Source organism: Erinaceus europaeus, chromosome 13 (assembly GCF_950295315.1).
Source record: "Erinaceus europaeus chromosome 13, mEriEur2.1, whole genome shotgun sequence".
NCBI lineage: Eukaryota > Metazoa > Chordata > Mammalia > Eulipotyphla > Erinaceidae > Erinaceus > Erinaceus europaeus.
The window spans coordinates 5,405,244-5,425,213 of NC_080174.1; the positions used below are offsets into that span (position 1 = coordinate 5,405,244).

The window sequence follows — 19,970 nt, forward strand, 5'->3', positions numbered from 1 at the left end:
TTGTGGTTATTGTTATTGATGTCGGTATTATTGGGTAGGACAGAGAGAAAAGGAGAGAGGAGGGGAAGACAGAGAGTGAGAGAGAAAGACAGACATTTGCAAACGTGCTTCACCACTTGTGAAGCGACTCCCCTGCAGGTGGGGAGCTGGGGGCTTGAACCAGGATCCTGAAGCCAGTCTTTGCACTTTGCGCCATGTGCGCTTAACCCGCTGAGCTGCCACCAGACTCTCCCTTTTAAAATTAAAAAGAAAGTTTAATTTTATTTATTCCTTTTTGTTGCCCTTGCTGTTTTCTTGTTGCAGTTCTCGTTGTTATTGATGTTGTCCTTGTTGGATAGGACAGAGAGAAATGGAGAGAGGGGAAGACAAGAGAGGGAGAGAAAGACAGACACCTGCAGACCTGCTTCACCGCCTGTGAAGCGACTCCCCTGCAGGTGGGAAGCCGGGGCTCGAACCGGGACTTTTAAGCTGGTCCTTGTGCTTTGCGCCATGTGCGCTTAACCTGCTGCGCTACCGCCCAACTCCCCCCCCAAAAAAAAAAAAATTTTTTTTTAATGTTTATTGGAGACAGGCAGAAATCGAGAGGAAGGGGAGATAGCAAGAGACAGAGACCCCTGCGGCCCTGCTTCACCACTCGTGAAGCTTTCCGCCGGCAAGTGGGCACCAGGGGCTTGAACCCGGGACCTTGTGCACTGTAAGATGTGTACTTAGCCACCTGGCCCCTTGTTGTCTTTATTCTTAAGAGACAGAAAGGCAGAAGAGAAGGAAAGAAACCAAAGCACTGAAGCCGGACACAAACCCAAGGTGTGTGCTTGGCTAGGCGGCCCGCTGTGCGAGCGAGCTGCTCCGCTGGCCTTTCTTTTCTTACTTTTGAATAGAACAACTATAAACACTGCAAGTCTAGCCCTAAGTTCCAAGTTCATTTTGCAGAGAGGAACCGGGGTTCAAGTCCCTGGTCCCTGCCTGCAAGGGCGGCGAAGGGCAAGGTCTCAGAAGCTGGGGCCAGAAAACAGTCGCTGGGAGTGGGGGAGCTGTGCAGGCGCTGGTGCTGCGTTTTTGTGAGACGCAAAGACAGAGAAGCCTGGTCGCAATGGACACATGTCCACGTGCAACGACAGGCACTGTGAGGGAGAGAGGCACAGGCCAGGAGAGTCCAAGCACAGCCCCGAAGCCCCTCCAAGACCGAGTGCCGTCGTACCAGCCCCGGGGGCCAGGCCACAGCACAGGCCGAGCCTTCACCGGCAGGGCGCCAAGCCAAAAGCCAGCCGGTCAACAGAAATAAGCGGCAGGTGCTCCACACACACACGTACAGAAGCAGACGCACGCAGGGCTACAATAAAAATCTTTATTTAGGTTTGGTCAGTACAGGGAAGATATATACTGGGGTCACAGAGCAACTTGCATCAACAGGGTACAACAGTTCATCAAAACCGAGGATAATCGAGGGTAACTATGCACACGGGGTTGGTTTTTTTGTTTTTTTTTTTAAACATTCAGTCACCTAAAGAGAAAATGCACAGATGTGTGGTGGGAAACTATCTAACACTGAGACTACTGGGACCCACTCCCTGCCTGCACGAGGCCAATGCTGAGTGACGAAGCGACTGTCCCGGGCAAGCTGGCCTGCTGGAGTCTACTGACAGCAGGGAGGGGAGCGGGAGCAGGAGCGGGAGGGGAGCGGAGCAGGGCGCCCTTCCACGGCACGACACGGCACGGGGGCTGGAAACACAGATCTGTACAGACGGCACTGTTACTTATACCGGAGGGAAAGGTTTCCATTTACAGCTTCACATTAACTCATAGAAAAATAACTCGACCCTACACAAAATGTCCTTTTAGCAACATTCAAATTAACTGTTCCAATTTCCAAAGGGGCAGAGGCACAGAAGCCGAGAAGAGAAGGGGGCAGGGGAGAAGGGAAGAAAAAAAAAAACAAAAAGCAAAACACACACCTGCAAGGGAGGGAAGGGGAGGGGAGGGGAGGCAAGCTGTGACAAAGTATGCGCTCGTTTTCTGGACAGTAGCCTCTCCCCAACTAAACGACACTGTAGAAAAACTTGCTGGAAAAAACAAACAGGACAAAGAACAACGAACCGAAACAGAGAACCAAACATTACAAGACCGAGCCCTGCACGCTGACGGCGGAGTCCAAGCCGTTCTGCACGTGGCGGGCGCCCGCAGTTCGGTTCCCCTTCCCGCTTGCCACCTTCTCCTCGGGGGGCTCCGGGTTGGAGTCTGTGTGGTGCGAGTGGTGCGTGAGGGAGCTCTCGCTGCCCGTGGGAGAGTCCACGCTCTCGTAGCCTGCGCTCAGCGGGTTCGCCCAGCCGCCGCCGCCGCCTCTGCCCGCCGTCCGATCCTCCGGGCCGCTGGGGGCCTTCGCGCCGTTGCCCGGGGGGCCCGCTGAGTCCTCCTCGGCCGCGTCACCCTCCCTGTGAAAGCCAGACCCAGGCGTCCGCTGGCGGGAGGAGCTGCCGTTGCTTGGGCCGTTGGCCAGCCGGCCGCAGTCCTTCCCCGGAGCCTCCGGCTCGGAGGAGGAGGACGAGGACGAGGACGAGGACGAGGAGGAGGATGAGGAGGTGGTCCTGCCGCCGCCGCCGCCACCGCTGCCGCCGGGGCCCGAGGCCGGAGCCTGCTGCTGCTGGTACTGAGCCAGCTGCTGGCGAGTCTCCTTCAGCTGCTGCTGCAGAACTAGAATGGTGCTCTGCATGCCCTCTACTTCTTCGTCCAGTTGAATGATGAAGTCATTCAGCTCTGTGCAAAGGAGAGTCAGACCCACTTTAATATCTGAGATTCACACGGTCCTCAGTGCCTGCCGCAAAGCCAGGCAGTCCACGCACGTTCACAGTCACAACAGAACGGACACTCGGGGGGCCGATGCTGCCGGCCCCGTTCAGAGCCCCGGGAATGGGTCGTGGGGGCGGGGAGGGGCACAGACACCTCTTCAGACACATGTCAAAAGCCACCAAGCCGTAGCCGGCAGGTCTGCCCTCCGTGCAGGCCCTGGATACTCGGCCCCCAGCAGCCGGCCAGTGTGGGGACAGCGTGGGGTCAACTCTAACGCTGCCTCCCGAGAAGGCTGTGCTGCCCCCATGGACTGAAAATCAAGAAAATCAAGAAGGCAAGTCTTGAAAATTGCTAAGTACAGGTGTCCACTCAGCTCTGCAAAGGTTTTTCCTTGGGAGGGAGAGGGAGAAGAAAACCTTCAGAACCTGCTCACACACGTTAAGTGCTGGGAGCTGTCTCTGAGGGCCGGCAGAGGGCTGCCCAGCATCTGCTTCGCGAGGCACAAGGACCTGGTTTCGGCCCCCAGCCGCCACACGGGAGCTCTGTGCACAAGCAGCTTCCTGAGTGGCAAAGCCGTGTTATGTGCCTCCCCTGCCTCTCGCTCTTGATCTGAAAACAAAGTGAACTAAAAGCCTGGGGCGTGGAATCGCAGGCGTCAAGCCCCAGCGTGTGTAACCCTGGAGCTAAAAGCAGAATGGAAACCCCGACCACCCCAAAGAGGCAGTTTCAACCTCTACTCCTCCCTGCAGCGGAGTCTGGAATGAGCCGTCAGACTCAGACAGACTGACGGACTGTCAGTGCCCGCTCCCTTCCTTCCTGGCCTGGAGGACAGAGGGCACAGGGGCCGCTTCACTGGGCCGGAAGTGGTCTTGCAAAAGTCAAGTCCCCGGGTACCCGCGGCCCCGCGCCAGGCAAAGGGGAGCTTCATGAGCGCCACAGCCGAGCTCTCTACCCCCGACCTCTCAGTCCACAAGCTTCTATCTGGAAAGGGAGGAAAAACCAAAGCAAACACACACCCCACCGGGAGCGCCTAGAATCACGCAGGCACCAAGCCCCCGCGCAGCCCTCCCTGGAGGCGACCGATCCGCGCCCCACGCCTTGGCATTAACACGGCAACACCGGCCTCTGCACTGAAGCCCAGGCCCCAGACCCCACCTTTCAAAGTCAAGCTTAAAAAAAAAAAATGTACACAGAGCGCTGGGTGGTGGTGGCACACCTGCTCGAGTGCACATGTGGCCATGCTTCAGGACCCAGGTTCAAGCCCCTGGCCCCCACCTGCAGGGGAAAAGCTTCACGACCAGTGAAGCAGGGCTGCAGGAGTCCCCTTTCCTCTCTTATGTCCACCACCCCCCCATTTCTGACTACCTCTATCCAATAAAAAATGATAAAGTTTAAAAGGCTTAAAAAAGTAACTTACACGGTAAATTCTCAGGACAGGGAAGGGGAGGGAGCAAAACAAAGCGACGACAAAGATGAAAGGTCTCGCTCGCTCGCCCGCCCGCCCGATGAACCGGCCAAGATGCCGGGCAGAGGAGCCGGCACAGCCTCACCTGCCAGTCTCGCCCGGCGGCGGCCCCGCTCGGCCAGCGCGCAGCGAAGCAAACTTTTCGAAAGGCCCCTTACCATCCTGACTGCTTTTAAGCTCCTCACTATACTTCTTCTGTAAAGCCAGCTCTGCTTCAAGCTGTGCGACGCGGCCCTGGGACAGCTGCCTTCCAAGCTCCTGGTTCTCCTGGATGAGCATTCGGCACTTTGCCATTAACTTTTTGCCTGTTTGGCTGCAAAGGAAAGAGCCGTCCGTCAACAAAGTGAAGACAAGAGCCTGCGCGACCTTCTCTGCCCGCGACTGCCGCAGCCCCAGAGGCCGACACACAGAACCGCGCTGGGCCCCCGCGGGCGCCTCCCCGGGCATCGCCGTCTTCAGCTCCGGAGCAGGTCCGTCTTCGGCGGTTCTGTAGTTTGCCAGCTCAGCAGCAAAAGGTCGGCTCTGCACAGTGAGCGGCCGCGTTTCGGTTTCTATTACCTTAACATCGATTTTGCTTGCCAGCTAGTTGCGTTTCGGGGAACGGCGGCTTAGTGGCAAGCACCTCACGCATGCCAGTGTTCATAAAACACCGCAGGGAGGCCCTTAGCGTGATGAGAAAAACTCTTAGCAAGGTAAACGTAACACCAAAGTGTTCTCTTTAAAATCCCTCCTGTGAGAGAAAATACTTGTTAATATCACATGCATTGCTTAGCAAGTATGCCTTTAAAAAAAAAAAAAAATCAATCTTCTCCTAATTTTTTTTTTTTAATGTACGGAATAGACAGAAAAGAAATCAAGGTGGAAAAAGAGGGGGGAAACAGAGAGACACCTGCAGCCCTGCTTTACTGCTTGTGAAGCGTCCCCCCTGCAGGTGCGGACCAGAGGCTTGAACCCAGGTCCTAGCGCACTGTCGGGCGAGTACTTCCCCAGGTGCGCTGCCAGCCGCCCTGAATATGACTCTCCAGAGGCAGAGCTCACGAGGCCACCTGTGTCTACTGCGCCAGGAGAGGAATGCCCTGCAAGTGTCCCGAGACAGGCTCGGGTGTCAGCTCTAAGAGAGTCGACTTTGCAGTCTTTCCAGGACATCTGAGTGGCCTTAAACTGCCATACGGGTTGTTTTACTGACTGAAATATTCATATGGTCAAGCTTTCTTTCATAAAGAGATTATTACTCTTTGGACAAATCCAAGATGAAGGTAAGTCATCGAAGTAACGTAAATACACAAATGTTGGCCACGTTAGGCGTTTCATACTATCGACTTCACACTATGGACTCTACATGCATGGTAACTGCAAAAACCTATGAAATTGCACTACCTTTTCCTGTTGGCACTGGGCTAACAATGCTGGGGGTGGGGTGGGGCACAATATCAGTCCGTCACTCCTGTGGGGACTGTGCTGGGGACTGGGCAGGAGCCGGGGCCATGCGTATGGCAGGGCGGAGCGGCACTGAACACCGCCCACGCCAGCTTGCCAGCCCCACTGCCTTTTGCCCCGGCCTCAGCCATGCCAGAAACGATCACTTTTTAAAGAGGATCTGAGCTAAGGGCGTGCCTGTGATTTGCATAGGAACAGTTTGATAGTTTTGTCATGTGGTTCAGAAGGAATTTATATATATATATAATTTTATTCATTTACTTATTCCCTTTTGTTGCCCTTGTTATAATTATTGATGTCATTGTTGTTGGATAGGACAGAGAGGAATAGAGAGACGGGGAAGACGAGGAGAGAGAGACACCTGCAGAACTGCTTCGTCGCTCATGAAGCGACATCCCTGCAGGTGGGGAGCCGGGGGCTCGAACCAGCATCCTTATGCCAGTCCTTGCACTTTGCACCACCTGAGCTTAACCCGCTGTGCTACCGCCCGACTCCCAGAATGAATTCATTTTTAAAAATTGTCGCCAATGCTCTTTTCTTTCCTGTGCCCAATGTACCATTTCAGACCACTGTGTAGACCAACTTTCATTCTGTTACTGTGAGACAGCCAGAGCATCGCTTTGGCACACGTCATGCCAGGGGTCACATGCAGGGCCTCGTGCATACAAGTCCAGTGCCCCACCCACCAGACTTTAACTACTCTGCTCTGGTTTATGGCGGTCCCGGGGCCGGAGTTGGGGCCCGTGGAGCCTCTGCTTGGGGAGTCCTTAAATAAACACTGAGTCATCTCCCTGGTCATGGTGTCCCATCCTTTCAGGGTTTCCAAGGCTTTCTGTGTGTGTTCTGGCCTAGCATCATCCAGGCAACACGTGTGGCACTCCTGCTCCCTTGCCCTGGTCTGTGGCCTGGTAGAACCGGGGCTACTGGTACCATCCGAGGTGAGCACCCAGCGAGGGCTCTGCTCTCCACACGGCTGTCCTGTCCATTCTGACTAGGGGAGCTCCAGAGCCCTTGCGACCCTCAGTACCTTAGACTTTGGTGTCATTAGCCAAGAGCTTAGAGATCTCATGACACCGATGCCAGCAGAAGCTTAAAGATGGGCACCAAGTCAAAGGAGAGTTTCCATGCTCTGAATTCACTACCTAAGATGCTGCAATTTGGTCTTCTTGCAAATTATAAAGCACCAGCGTTTTCTGATCAACTCACACACTATCAGATTCTAGTGCGAAAGTGTCCATTTTATAAACTAGCTTCAGGGATAGAGAGCATAATGGTTATGCAAAACGACTCTCATGCCTGAGGCTCTGAAGTCCCAGGTTCAATCCCCCAGAGCTGAGCAGTACTCCGTAAGAAAACAAACATCTAGCTTTTGTACTGAACTCCCAAGCTGGACTCTGCCAGAGGCCCGCGCCCGTGGGCTGCCTCCCTTCTACTCACTCCCATAAACCCTTCTTGGTTGCTTTCCTTCCCCAACACTTGAGAGAACCAGAGCATCACTTTGGCACATCAGATGGCGCTCGGGAATGGACTCAGGACCCCACTCTTGAGAGCTCAGTGCGTCAACCACCGCACGGCCTCCTGGCCCCTCGTAAGCTCTGAGGTCCCCGGTTCAAACACCGGCACCGACCTAAGCCCGGGCTGAGAGCTCTCTGGGAAAGAAAAAAGAGGAAGGAGAGGAGTCTGGAAGGTCACCAAGGTTGTCCCAGCCTGGGCCTGTCCATCTCCAGCTGCATATGCTAGAAAGAAGCTCTTGCTTTCTCTCATTCTAAAACCAGTAACTGTGCCGTGCAGGGTCCATTTCGTGTTCATCATAGAAAACTGACAGCTCAATGTAAGTACCTGTCTTTGGAAATGTTTAAAATTACTGACTGAAAAACAAACAAGTAACTAGAGTGTTTGGACTCTCAAGAATGAGAGCCCAAGTTTGATTCCTAATAGCGCAGGTGCCAAAGTGATGGTCTGGTCTTCTCATGTTTTCTTTATTTACTGGAGAAAGAAATTAAGAGACATGGGGCCGACGGAGACACCTGCATGACTGCTTTACCACTCACGGAGTCTCTCTCTCCCACTGCAGGTGGGATTGGGGGCTTGGACCAGGGTCCTTGTACATGGCATCACAGGCAGCCAACTAGGTGAGCCCCCACCTAGCCTCAAGGCACGGTGTTCTCTCTCACGTGTTCATAAAGTTAAGAATCCAGCCCAAGGATCTTGGCTCAACCCCCAGCGTGGAGTGCACCAGCCATGCACTGCCATAAACCACCTTTGAGTGGTGCTCTGGTCTCTTTCATAATACATAAATCTGGTGGTGCAGGGGGTTGAACCTGGGACACTGGAGCCTCAGGCAGGAGAGCCTCTGTAACTTATGCTATCTACCCCTGCCCATAAATAAATCTTTAAAGAAAAGGAAATAGGCGTGACTTAGAAGGAGAAGGCAGAACCACAGGGAAAAAGAAAAAAGGACAAATATACATAAATACAGATATTTATAGAAATTATAGTCAACCCACATCTGTGACTTTTGGAGAACCACTGCAGTTCCCAATGGAGGGAGTGGGGCACAGAACTCTGGTGGTGGGAACGGTGTGCATTAGACCTGTTATCTCATAACTTTGTAAATCAATTATTAAATCAATAAAAAGAAAACAGTCCAAGGAAGAAATTACATATAAATAACCCCACAAAAACAAGGAGGAGCAGTGGCACACTGGGCTGAATACACATTGTACTTAGCTCACTCAGGGGACCTGGGTTCAAGCCCTGCCGAAGGCGTCTTTCTTGCTCTCCCCTACTGCCTCCTCAAATTCTGCCCTATTAAAAGCAAAAAATAGTAATACCAATGAAGTTTTTATCAAATAACAGAGGCTGTACATTGTTTACTTATCAAAGGGGAGGCAGACCAGCTACTTTGGAAATGTGGGCCATTAGCCCAGGTGCCCAAGTGCACACTACATACACTTCTGTCAGCCAGTCAGTCAGACTGTAGTGCATTCCTTTAAACATTCTAAAAAGGCATCCCCCCACCTGCCACACACTGGAAAGATTTTAACCGGAGCAGACACAAAATCTTTCTCCTTCAAAATCAAAACTTCAAACAGGCAAGTGAGGAACTGGGCAGTGAGTGGCCCGCCTGCTTGAGTGCAGACATTACCAAGAGCAGGGACGCGGGTTCAAGCCCCTGGCCCCCACCTGTAGGGAGGCAGCTTCCTGAGTGGTGAAGCAGTGCTGCAGGTGTCTCTCTCTCCCTCCCTCCTCTTTCACTCTCCCTGGCCTATCAGGTAAAAAGAAAAAGGGAAGTGAAAACCACAGAAACCCCTCTCACTCTTCTCTCTGAAATACACCTGAGCAGGCACCTAGCATCTTGTTTACAGACGGCTCTGGCTACAGCTCACTGCTCACCAAACACAACTTCTGAATCGTCACTGCAATGGCGAGCTTCTGTGAGCATTAGAAGTGAAATCATCTATGAGTATTGGGAAGTGTGGCGAGCACCGGAGGGGTTGAGGACTGGACTGGCAGAGTGCTGCCCTCAGTCCTCTTTCACTCGGGAAGCAGATCTTTACCAAGTATTATTGTCTTGATGATGTTCACAACATTTAAGTTGAACTGATCCTGGAGAACAAGGGGGAAGGGCTCAGTCACCTCCAGGAGGGATCTCATTTTCACCTCCTTCCTTCACACAGTTTCAACTGTATGTGTTAAGAGTATGTTTCACTTGTAAATTAAAAAATATTTTTAACAGTAAGATGGGGGGGGGACCACACTCCACAGGCCCCAGAGTTAGTTAAACCATAGAGAAGCTGCTCAATTTGAAAACACGTTAATACATTTAACAAGTCATGTTCGACCTGCTCCAAGTATGTGGGCCGTTTCTGCTGTGACTTGGAGTGACATCATCAGCTATACACAAAGGCCTGAATCACAGGTCCCACAACCTACTTTCAAACGTATTTGGTTACTTACCCGCTAGGCCCCACAAACTGTGAGAATTTTAGAAGCAAATTTCTTGCTCAAAAGTCACACAAACTACTTTTCGACCCACCCTTTGCCCCAGTTAATTCCCTAAGGCACAGATGCATACAAGATACTTACAATTGATTTGAATGATTAAGAGAGAACTTAAGACACCCTTGATAACACTGCACTTAAACGTTGGGACAATCTGGAACATTTATCTTCCACTCATCTTAGACTCCATTATCACCAAGTGCCAATTCGAACTGGTGACTTACAGAATGAGCTGACGGAAAAAATTCACCTCCAGGACTGGATGGAAGCATGGAGAAAATGCCTCATTTATCTAAATGAGCAAATGGAATCGCTAGAAATGATCGCTATAACCTTTGTTGTCAAGTCACACAAGGTCTCACTCAGGCCAGCCCACTGTTCCAATACATCATTTCCCCAGTCTTCCGGCAGGCACCCTGTGAAGCTGTCCCTCATTAATTGGACTACAGTATCCTGGGACAGAGTCTCAAAAAGGAACAAGTGCCAAAGTCTCCTTGTCTTTTATGATGCCAGCTGGAAAAAAGGTCTTTTAAAAACGAGATACAGCCTTTTCCTTCACTCGAAGAGCACAGCAACAAGTTTTCCAAAATCACTCTGCTCTCCACAGTCCCCCGCCAAAATGTTCAAAGTACAACAAAAGCATCATATTCCTTAAAAACCCCCACCTATTTCAAGGCACATTAAATTGAATATCGAGTGCAATACAAAAGGCCAGGTACAATGAAGGAAGGAAGACACTCCCCGTAACACCAAAGACAACGTTCTTTCAACATGTGCCTGTTGGACGGATGGGGACTTAAGAGATTTCACTACTGGAAAAAAGAAAAAGAAAAAAAAAGAAAAAGAAAAAAAAAGAAGAATGCAGCGAGTCCCATCACAGCCAATATCCTTATACAATCTAGTTGTGAAATGGATGTTTATAATGCTCCAGACAGTTTAAACCTGGTTTGATAGCACACCAGCAGGTTTGTACAGTCCTTGGTAAGATTAGCAACCATTCAAAAAACACACTGTTGAGTAAACCACAGCGAATTAAGACTCCACCAAGTAACGTGGAGCCCCAAACTATGTGGTTAGATATTGAACTATTTGTACTGACAGCTATTATTTGATTACTAGTACCTATTAAGTTGGTTCTTAGCAAATAAACCTTTGGAGGCAAAATTCACCTCGTTTGAGTTTTGACCCAGCAGTTCAACAATCACGAAGTCCACAGTCTCATTGGCCAAACTGACACACGGTTGTCTAAGTCACTACGCTCAAGGTTAGGAGCGATGCATAGTCCGCTTTTGCATTTTACTGGAATTTTACATGTTCAATTCATGATTAAAATCTCTAGGTTTTCACTCCGCCACACTGTCTGAAGACACAGTGTGCCACAGACTTAAGACTTGGGTTTCTCCCTCTATTTTCTTCAAACAGAAACATTTCTCAAGTGTCTACGTGTTCTAGAGGGGACTTGTGCGGAGGTGGCCGCTTCTTCGGAATAGTCCGACGCCATGGGGCCTCTGAAGCAAGGGGAGGGGGAAGAGAAAAAAGCTGAAACACAAGGTTCATCTGGTAAGTTTTACATTAACCATTACAAGCTGGACAGTATAGGAATGTGGCTTTTTTTTTTGTTTTTTGGCTCAAAAAGTCTGAGTCTTGGTGTGGAAACGAGTACTTGGCTGTGCCAACCACAGATTTCTCGTAGTGGGACTGTCAGGGAAGTCTTGACTGGGGAGTAGGATTTGTTTACCTATCAGGCGTAAACTTCCAGGCACTCAGTTCATTTTGGGCTTGTTCCAGTTTGTCTTTTGTCTGTTCCAGTTCACCTTTCATTTTTAGGAAAAACAAGTTGATCGCCGGGTCTACCATGGTTGATCTCAGTTGGGCAACACTGGGCTGTTGGACTTGCTTGAGGTACTGGATTTGAGTCTGCAAAGCAAAGCAAGCAGTTACCACCAGCAGTAGGTGGGCTACGTTTCTTCTGTTGACTGCATTTACTGACTCACTAATACATCCCTCCCCTTTGATCTTAAAACCCTCTGACAAAGGACAAGTTAACAACAACTAGTTGAGGTTATTATCTGTGAGGAACTGAAACCACCCTAGAGGTTGGTTCTAACTTTGCAAGAAAAATAGTACAAAAATATGTCAGTTCCACTGGGAAAAAGCCCGACATTAAATACTAATTCTCTTTCTTTCTTTCCTACCAGAGCACTGTTCAGCTCTGGCTTATGGCGGGGCAGGTGCTGAACCTGGGACTTGGGAGCCTCGGGCGTGCGTCTCTTGTCATAACCATTGTGCTATCAAACCCAGCGTGCAGGTACTAATTCTCTAATACAACACTCGAGGGCCTGAGTTTGCTTGTTGAGATGTGGGCCTGCACACCAGGCACTGGGCATAAGGGTCTCGCTTAGGACACACCAGCATTTCTAGATTTAGAGACGCCCACTACTCACACTGACATGGACTGGCATTACAGTTACATACAGACGGCGTGTGTGACTTATATCCGTCCTGAGTGGATGGGAACCAGAGTCACAAAGCTGACAGGTGACGGACGGAGGCAAGGCTGTAATAACCCTAACAGAGCAGAGCGAGCACTGCCTGGCCGGGGCTGGAATTCCAGCTCTCAGGCCTTCTGCCGCCGCTGTGCCAGAAGCCCTCCACTTACAGACGGAAAACCACTTAGATCTCAGTCGGACCACTTTGCAACACACTAGAAATAAGATTTTTAAAACAGGGAGTGCGCTTTCACTCGCATTCGATGCGCCAGTGATGCGCCAGTCTCATCACACCCAAAGTAAACCTGGCTCAAGGTTCTGACCCCCACCTGGAGTTACCTAGGGCCAGAGTCAGCATTCCCCAAACAGCACCGTCAGGAAGCACAAACAAGCCCACCATCAAGTGACAAAAGCTGTGAGCAGCAGTGCACCGAGAATGTCTGTGGGAAGCGGGCCATCTCCTGCAGCTTAGGGAGGCCGCACAGGAAATACATTGGGCCACCCGTGAGCTCCACCCGAGCTGAGCCAAGTGAGGCCGCCGCCACACACCCGCCAGACCGAAAGGCCTGGCCTGGCCTCGGCACAGCTGCTGTTTCTCTCCACGGGCTACACCGCCCTCCCTGGCACGTGGGCCCTCGTGCTGGGCTTCTGCGACAACCCCTCGCGCTGCGGGCACGGGCTGCAGGGAGCCGCCTTGGCACCCAGGCCACGAGGACGGGCGAAGGGCGCAGTGCCCCCAGCACAGGTGGCGTGGGCGGGTGGGGGGAGTGGCTGAGCCAGGCCAGCAAGGGGCGGGCGAAGGGAAGGCCGCTGGCCTGTGTCAGAGAGGAAAAGCAGACGGGGAAGTTGAGTCTGAAGGGTGGGGTGGCCGGCCGCCCCACAGCAAGGAGAGTATGCACATTCCAACTGCAAAGCACTAGCGAGCTTCTAAGAAGCACGCTTCACATAAACAAATAGACAGACAGACAAGGGGCCAAGAGATGGATAGCCAGGCGGAGGGCGGAGGGTGGGGGGGGCCCCAGGCGAGAGCCCCTGGCCCCCCACGGGAGCGGCACAGGAAGCTCCGTGAGTGGTGGTGTGGTGCAGTGGTTGCCCTCCTCCTGTCTCTCCCTGAGACTGAACCGGAAGAAGAAAGTCTTGTGACAGCAGTGGAAACATGACGGCCTGAGGCCGGGGGTGGGGGGTGGCAAAGGAGGGAACACACCAAAAACTGAGTCTGGCTTGAGTGTCAAGAAAACGGCGGGGGTCGGGCAGTAGCACAGCGGGTTAAGCGCGCCGGACCGGCGTAAGGATCCCGGTTCGAACCCCCACCTCCCCACCTGCAGGGGAGTCACTTCACAGGCGGTGAGGCAGATCTGCAAGTGTCTCTCTTTCTCTCCCCATCTTCCTCTGCTCTCTCCATTTCTCTCTGCCCTAGCCAACAACAACATCATCAATAATAACTTCAACAATAAGACAAGGGCAACAAAAGGAAATAAATAAAAGAAAAAAATGCAAAAAAAAAAAAAAAGAGAGAACACCAACGGCTCCTTGGTGGGCCCTGAACTGGTGGGAGCAAGGGGAGAAACGGCGGGAAACAGGAAAAGGACAGCGGCTGTCCTCTTCTTCAGCAAGTGGCAGCGGAAGAAGCCGTTTCGCAGCGAGGGAAGCTGGCCTGAAGAGCTCCGCCAGAGTGTGGACAGTCTGCCCAGGAGCCGGAGTCAGAGCCCGAGCCCGACCGAGCCCCAGGCAGCCGGGGCGCCGCGTGGACATGGCAGCGAGGGAGACCAGGCCGCTGCGAAGGGACGGGACCCACAGGGAGTTGTCTTTCCGTTTCTGTTTCTGTCTTGATCGCTCATGTGGCACATCCCTGGAGGAAAGACCCCAGCTGGAGAGTCTCCCTCCTGTGCGTTTCCGTGTCGCTTCGCTTCATCACGGCCCGCCCGCGAGGCCAGCCGAGGATGCAGTTCGGTGCCAGCAAGCTGTTCCTCTGCCATTCTTCCAGGGCTCGGAGCTGCCACCCTCGCTTAGCCGGCAGCGAGCTTCACAATGGTCTCCCGGCTCTGTGATCATCAGCGATTTCAAATTTGCCAGCATAACCCGCTCCGTCACCAGTCAGTCAGAAGCCGGACACGACCTGGGGCCTGCCCCCTCCTCGGCACCGCTGGAGCTCTCGGGAGCACCGCCAGGGCACTCAGGGACCCTTACGCGGCCCCCAGGGAACCGGCGGGACGAGGACGGGAGGGGCGGCGAGCGCTCGGAGCTATGGGAAGCAGGTGGGTTCCGAATCCTTTGACCTCCCGGCCTCCCGCACACACGCCAATTTAAAGCCAAGCGCTGAGAAGCTATGTGTCCCCACTTTCCGCCTCCCCCGTGCTCCCTGCCCGCAGACTCACAGTGCACTCCTGCATCTCCTGCTCCTTGGTGGCCAGCCGCATGACAAGGATGTTCTCCCTGCGCGCCGACTCCTGCTGCTGCTGCTTCAGCTTTTCTTCGGACTCCCTCAGGCCAGTCACATCATTAGCTGACGGGTGAGAAGATGGCAGCAATCAACAACGTTCTGGAATCCACCTCCAACACCAAACAGAGTTCTGAACTGTCTTTAGTCACAGCTGGGCCATGGCCTGACTAGCAGACCGTCAGGTTCTAGGACACGGGCCCCCAGTCCACCCCAGAGGGTGCCTGGCTCGCCTCTTCCCTTTACAAGCAATTGTTAAATCCACCTGTCCTTGAAGACCTTCCCCATTTTGATAGGAAACAAAGAAGCTGAGAGGGAAGGGGAAGACAGAGGGGAGACGCCTGTGGCACGGCTCCAGCCCTCGGCAAAGCTTCCTTCCTGAGGGCGGGGACAGGGAGCTCGAACTCGGGGAGTCAGGCAGTAGCACAGCGGGGAAAGTGCAGGTGGCGCCAAACTGAAGGTTCCCGGTTCGAGCCCCCGGCTCCCCACCTGCAGGGGAGTTGCTTCATAAGCAATGAAGCAGGTCTGCTGGTGTCTGTCTTTCTCTCCCCCCTCCTCTCTCCATTTCTCTCTGTCCTATCTAACAACGACACAATAACTACAACAATAAAAAAACAAGGGCAACAAAAAGGGGATAAAATAAATATTAAAAAAAAAAACCCACCACAACGCTCTTTTATTTATTTAGTTCTCCTTATTTTATTTTGACCAGAGCACTGCTCAGCTCTGGTTTATGGTGGTGCAGGGGATTGAACCTGGGACTTCAGAGCTGCAGGCATTAAGAGTCTCTTTGCTTAACCGTTAACGCTTCTACCCCTACCCACAAGTGCTCTTTTGTAAGTCGGTAGTTCTGACTTACTGTGACAATCCTGGTGGCAAAATAAGTAAATGACAGTAGTGCTGACAGTGGTCCCCAGTCACCAAATAAAGATGGAAGGCAGGGATGGTCTCTGCCTGCATCTGTCTGCATTACACATGGCACAGTAATCACAGTCACACAGAGCAGGGAAGGTCTCTGCCTGCATCTGTCTGCATTACACATGGCACAGTAATCACAGTCACACAGAGCAGGGATGGTCTCTGCCTGCATCTGTCTGCATTACACATGGCACAGTAATCACAGTCACACAGAGCAGGGAAGGTCTCTGCCTGCATCTGTCTGCATTACACATGGCACAGTAATCACAATCACACAGAGCAGGGAAGGTCTCTGCCTGCATCTGTCTGCATTACACATGGCACAGTAATCACAGTCACACAGAGCAGGGATGGTCTCTGCCTGCATCTGTCTGCATTACACATGGCACAGTAATCACAGTCACACAGAGCAGGGAAGGTCTCTGCCTGCATCTGTCTGCATTACACATGGCACAGTAATCACAGTCACACAGAGCAGGGAAGGTCTCTGCCTGCATCTGTCTGCATTACACATGGCACAGTAATCACAGTCACACAGAGCAGGGAAGGTCTCTGCCTGCATCTGTCTGCATTACACATGGCACAGTAATCACAGTCACACAGAGCAGGGAAGGTCTCTGCCTGCATCTGTCTGCATTACACATGGCACAGTAATCACAGTCACACAGAGCAGGGATGGTCTCTGCCTGCATCTGTCTGCATTACACATGGCACAGTAATCACAGTCACACAGAGCAGGGAAGGTCTCTGCCTGCATCTGTCTGCATTACACATGGCACAGTAATCACAGTCACACAGAGCAGGGGTGGTCTCTGCCTGCATCTGTCTGCATTACACATGGCACAGTAATCACAGTCACACAGAGCAGGGAAGGTCTCTGCCTGCATCTGTCTGCATTACACATGGCACAGTAATCACAGTCACACAGAGCAGGGAAGGTCTCTGCCTGCATCTGTCTGCATTACACATGGCACAGTAATCACAGTCACACAGAGCAGGGATAGTCTCTGCCTGCATCTGTCTGCATTACACATGGCACAGTAATCACAGTCACACAGAGCAGGGAAGGTCTCTGCCTGCATCTGTCTGCATTACACATGGCACAGTAATCACAGTCACACAGAGCAGGGATGGTCTCTGCCTGCATCTGTCTGCATTACACATGGCACAGTAATCACAGTCACACAGAGCAGGGAAGGTCTCTGCCTGCATCTGTCTGCATTACACATGGCACAGTAATCACAGTCACACAGAGCAGGGAAGGTCTCTGCCTGCATCTGTCTGCATTACACATGGCACAGTAATCACAGTCACACAGAGCAGGGCAGCAGCACAGTCATGAATGGCCTCTCTTGCCTGAGGCTCCAAAGTCTCAAATTCAGCACCGCGAATTCGCCTAAGCCAGGGCTGCGCAACGCCCTTGAAGAACAAATAGAAACACCAATAATCACACAGAAAATTATTTTAAACTTTCCTAAGGATTTGACCCTTCATGTATTACAATAGAGTCATATAACTACTGAAATTTCAGGGGATTCATCTTTCTGGATTAGAAGCTGGCTTTTTAGGGGCTGGGTGGTGGTGCACCCGGTTGAACACAGACAATTACAGTGCGCAAGGACCCAGGTTCAAGCCCCGTTCCCACCTGCAAGGGCAAAGCTTTATGAGTGGTGAAGCAGGGCTGTTAAGTCTCTCTCTCCCTCTCAATTTCTAGCTGTAAATAAATAAAAGACAATAAAATAAAAAAAACAACTTTTTTTTTGGTTGGGGCTCAGTGCCAGCACAATGAACCCACCACTCCTAGCAGCCATTTTTTAATCTATTTATTTTCCTTTTGTTGCCCCCCCCCCTTTTTTTACTGTTGTTGTAGTTATTGTTGTCATTGATAGATAGGACAGAGAGAAATGGAGAGAAGACCTGCTGCACTGCCTGTGAAGTGACTCCCCTGCAGGTGGGGAGCCAGGGCTCAAACCGGGATCCTTACGCTGGTCCTTGCGCTTCACGCCACGTGCGCTTAACCCGCTGCGCTACCACCCGACTCCCCCCAGCAGCCATATCCTCCCTAGTCTATTTTAGGTATATATCTTCATTTATTTATTTTAACCAGAGCACTGCTCAGCTCTGGCTTACGGTGGTGCAGGGAACTGAACCTGGGACTTTGGAGCCTCAGGCATGGGAGTCTGTTTGCATGACCATTATGCTATCTACCCCTGCTCTATATTTATTTTTTAAATTTTTTAAAACATTTATTTATTCCCTTCTGTTGTCCTTGTTTTATTGCTGTAGTTATTACTATTGTTGTTTTGATGTCGTTGTTGTTGGCTAGGACAGAGAGAAATGGAGAGAGGAGGGGAAGACAGAGAGGGGGAGAGAAGGACAGACACCTGCAGACCTGCTTCACGGCCTGTGAAGCGACTCCCATGCGCTACCACCCGACTCCCATATCTTGAATTATTTTTAATGAAAGAGACAAGAGAGAAAGATACGGAGAGACCTACCCAGAGCACTGCTCAGCTCTGGCATATGGCGGGGCTAGGAACTGAACCTGGGACTTTGGCGCCTCAGGCATGACTCTTTTTTCATAACCATTATGCTGTCTCCCCAGTCCCTTTTCCTCCCTCCTTTTCTTTCTTTCTGTCTTCCTTCCTTCCTTCCTATTTGACAGGACAGAGAAATTGAGAGGGTCAGGGGATAAAGATGGAGAGAAAAGACACCGGCAGAAAGAACTGCTCCACTGTCTGCCAAGTGTCCCCTGTGGAGGTGGGGAGCAGGGGCTTGAACCCGGGTCCTTTGCGCATGGTGGCGTGGGTACTTATCCAGGTGTGCCACTGCCCGGCTCCCAAGGAAGTGGTTTTTATACTCAAATTGTCACTGTTCTGAGTGAAAAAAACAATTTGAAAGCAGAAACTTTGTTAATATAATCTTTAGTTGATTTTGAGAAAATTAAAAGGATTTAAACTCTTGGGCCCGGGATGAAAAAAAAATGCACATGCTACAGTGGGCAGGGACCCAGGTTTGACCCTCTCAATTTCTGGCTGTATCTAGTAAGTAAAGATTTAAAGAATTCTTTTAAAAAATTATTCAACAGAAACAGCAGTTGAGAAGGGAGAGAGGAGAGGACACCTGCAGCCTGTCCCCCAGCAGGTGGGGCCTAGGCGCATGAACCGGGTGCTTGAGGATTGTAGCAGGTTATGCTTCACCAGGCACGCCACACCACCCAGCCCCCAAAAAGCATAGCGTTTATGCAAAAAACTCATGCCTGTGGATTCAAGGTCCCAGGTTCAATCTCCCAGCACTAACATGAGCCAGAGCTGGCCCGTGGTCTGGAAAGGGGGAAAAAAAAAGAAAAGAAGCAAAGTCATAAAGAAATTTTAAAAGTAAATAATAAAAAAGAGAAGAAAAGTCAGTCAGTCAAGGAAGGTCCAGACGGTGGGGCATCAGGTCATCATGCACAAGGATGCAGGTTCAAGCCCCCAGCCTCAGGAGGGAGGCTTCATGAGCGGAGGGCTCTCTCTCCCTACCTCCCCTTCCTTCCCAACCTCTGTCTCCATCCTCAATTAAAAACAATCAACAAACAAACAAACATCCCAACAGGGGCCAGGTGGTGGTGGCAGGCCTGGTTGAGTGCACAGATCACCATGCAAAGACCTGGGTTTAAAGCCCCCGGACCCCACTTGTGGGGGAGGGGTGCGCGGCACTTCTCCAGAAGTGAAGCAAGGCTGCAGATGGCTTTCTGTCCTCCCTCTACCTCTCCATTTCTTTCCGTCTCTACCCAAAATAGGAGTGAGCTGTGAAGACAAAGCAGATGCAAGCACATCTGCCAAGGGAGACTGTGTTCCAGCAAAGCAGAGAGAACGGCCCAGGAGGCGGGCAGTGGCACAGGTGCACTTACAGTTCAGGTCCGTGTACTTGCCCTCCAGAGCCTGCACGTACGCTTCATACTGCCTCCACCTGCACAGAAACAAACCCACGCGCGGCCGTAAGCTGGAGCCGCTTGACCGGAACACACAGAAAGATCACAACCGGAAACCTCCCAAGTAACACGGTCACCCGCAGGCCTTCCTTTTCAACCCACAGGAGCAAGACAAAAGGCGACAGAAAGGGTCGGGCAGCAGCGCAGCGGGTTAAGCGCAGGTGGCGCTAAGCACAGGGACCGACAGAAGGATCCTGGTTCGAGCCCCCCGGCTCCCCACCTGCAGGGAGCCTCTTCACAGGACAGGCGGAGAAGCAGGTCTGCAGGTGTCTGTCTCCGTTTCTCTCCCCCTGTCTTCCCCTCCTCTCTCCATTTCTCTCTGTCCTATCCAACAACAACATCATCAACAACCACAACAATAAAACAGTAAGAGCAACAAAAAGGGAAAATAAATAATAAATAAATAAATAAATAAAAGGGAACAGAACAGCGTCCTCTGCTGAGAATATAACCAGCGTGTCT

The 19,970-nt window shown here is 51.7% G+C and overlaps 1 protein-coding gene across 4 annotated transcripts in view; it reads right to left on the bottom strand.

The window, feature by feature from the left end:
- Positions 1 to 1,331: 1,331 nt before the first annotated feature.
- Positions 1,332 to 19,970, bottom strand: part of WTAP (WT1 associated protein) — a 31,458-nt gene continuing 12,819 nt past the window's right edge. For 2 of the 4 annotated variants that reach the window (XM_060205228.1, XM_060205229.1), the window contains exons 4-8: positions 19,428 to 19,486; positions 14,556 to 14,683; positions 11,430 to 11,608; positions 4,408 to 4,562; positions 1,332 to 2,751 (exon numbers count right to left, since the gene is read on the bottom strand). In XM_060205228.1, coding sequence (XP_060061211.1) covers positions 2,114 to 2,751; positions 4,408 to 4,562; positions 11,430 to 11,608; positions 14,556 to 14,683; positions 19,428 to 19,486 — 1,159 coding nt within the window. In that variant the 3' untranslated portion in view covers positions 1,332 to 2,113. Of the gene's footprint in view, positions 2,752 to 4,407; positions 4,563 to 4,824; positions 4,980 to 10,860; positions 11,200 to 11,429; positions 11,609 to 14,555; positions 14,684 to 19,427; positions 19,487 to 19,970 lie in introns of those variants that run through there. The other 2 variants (XR_009553603.1, XR_009553602.1) reach the window with 2 other exon arrangements.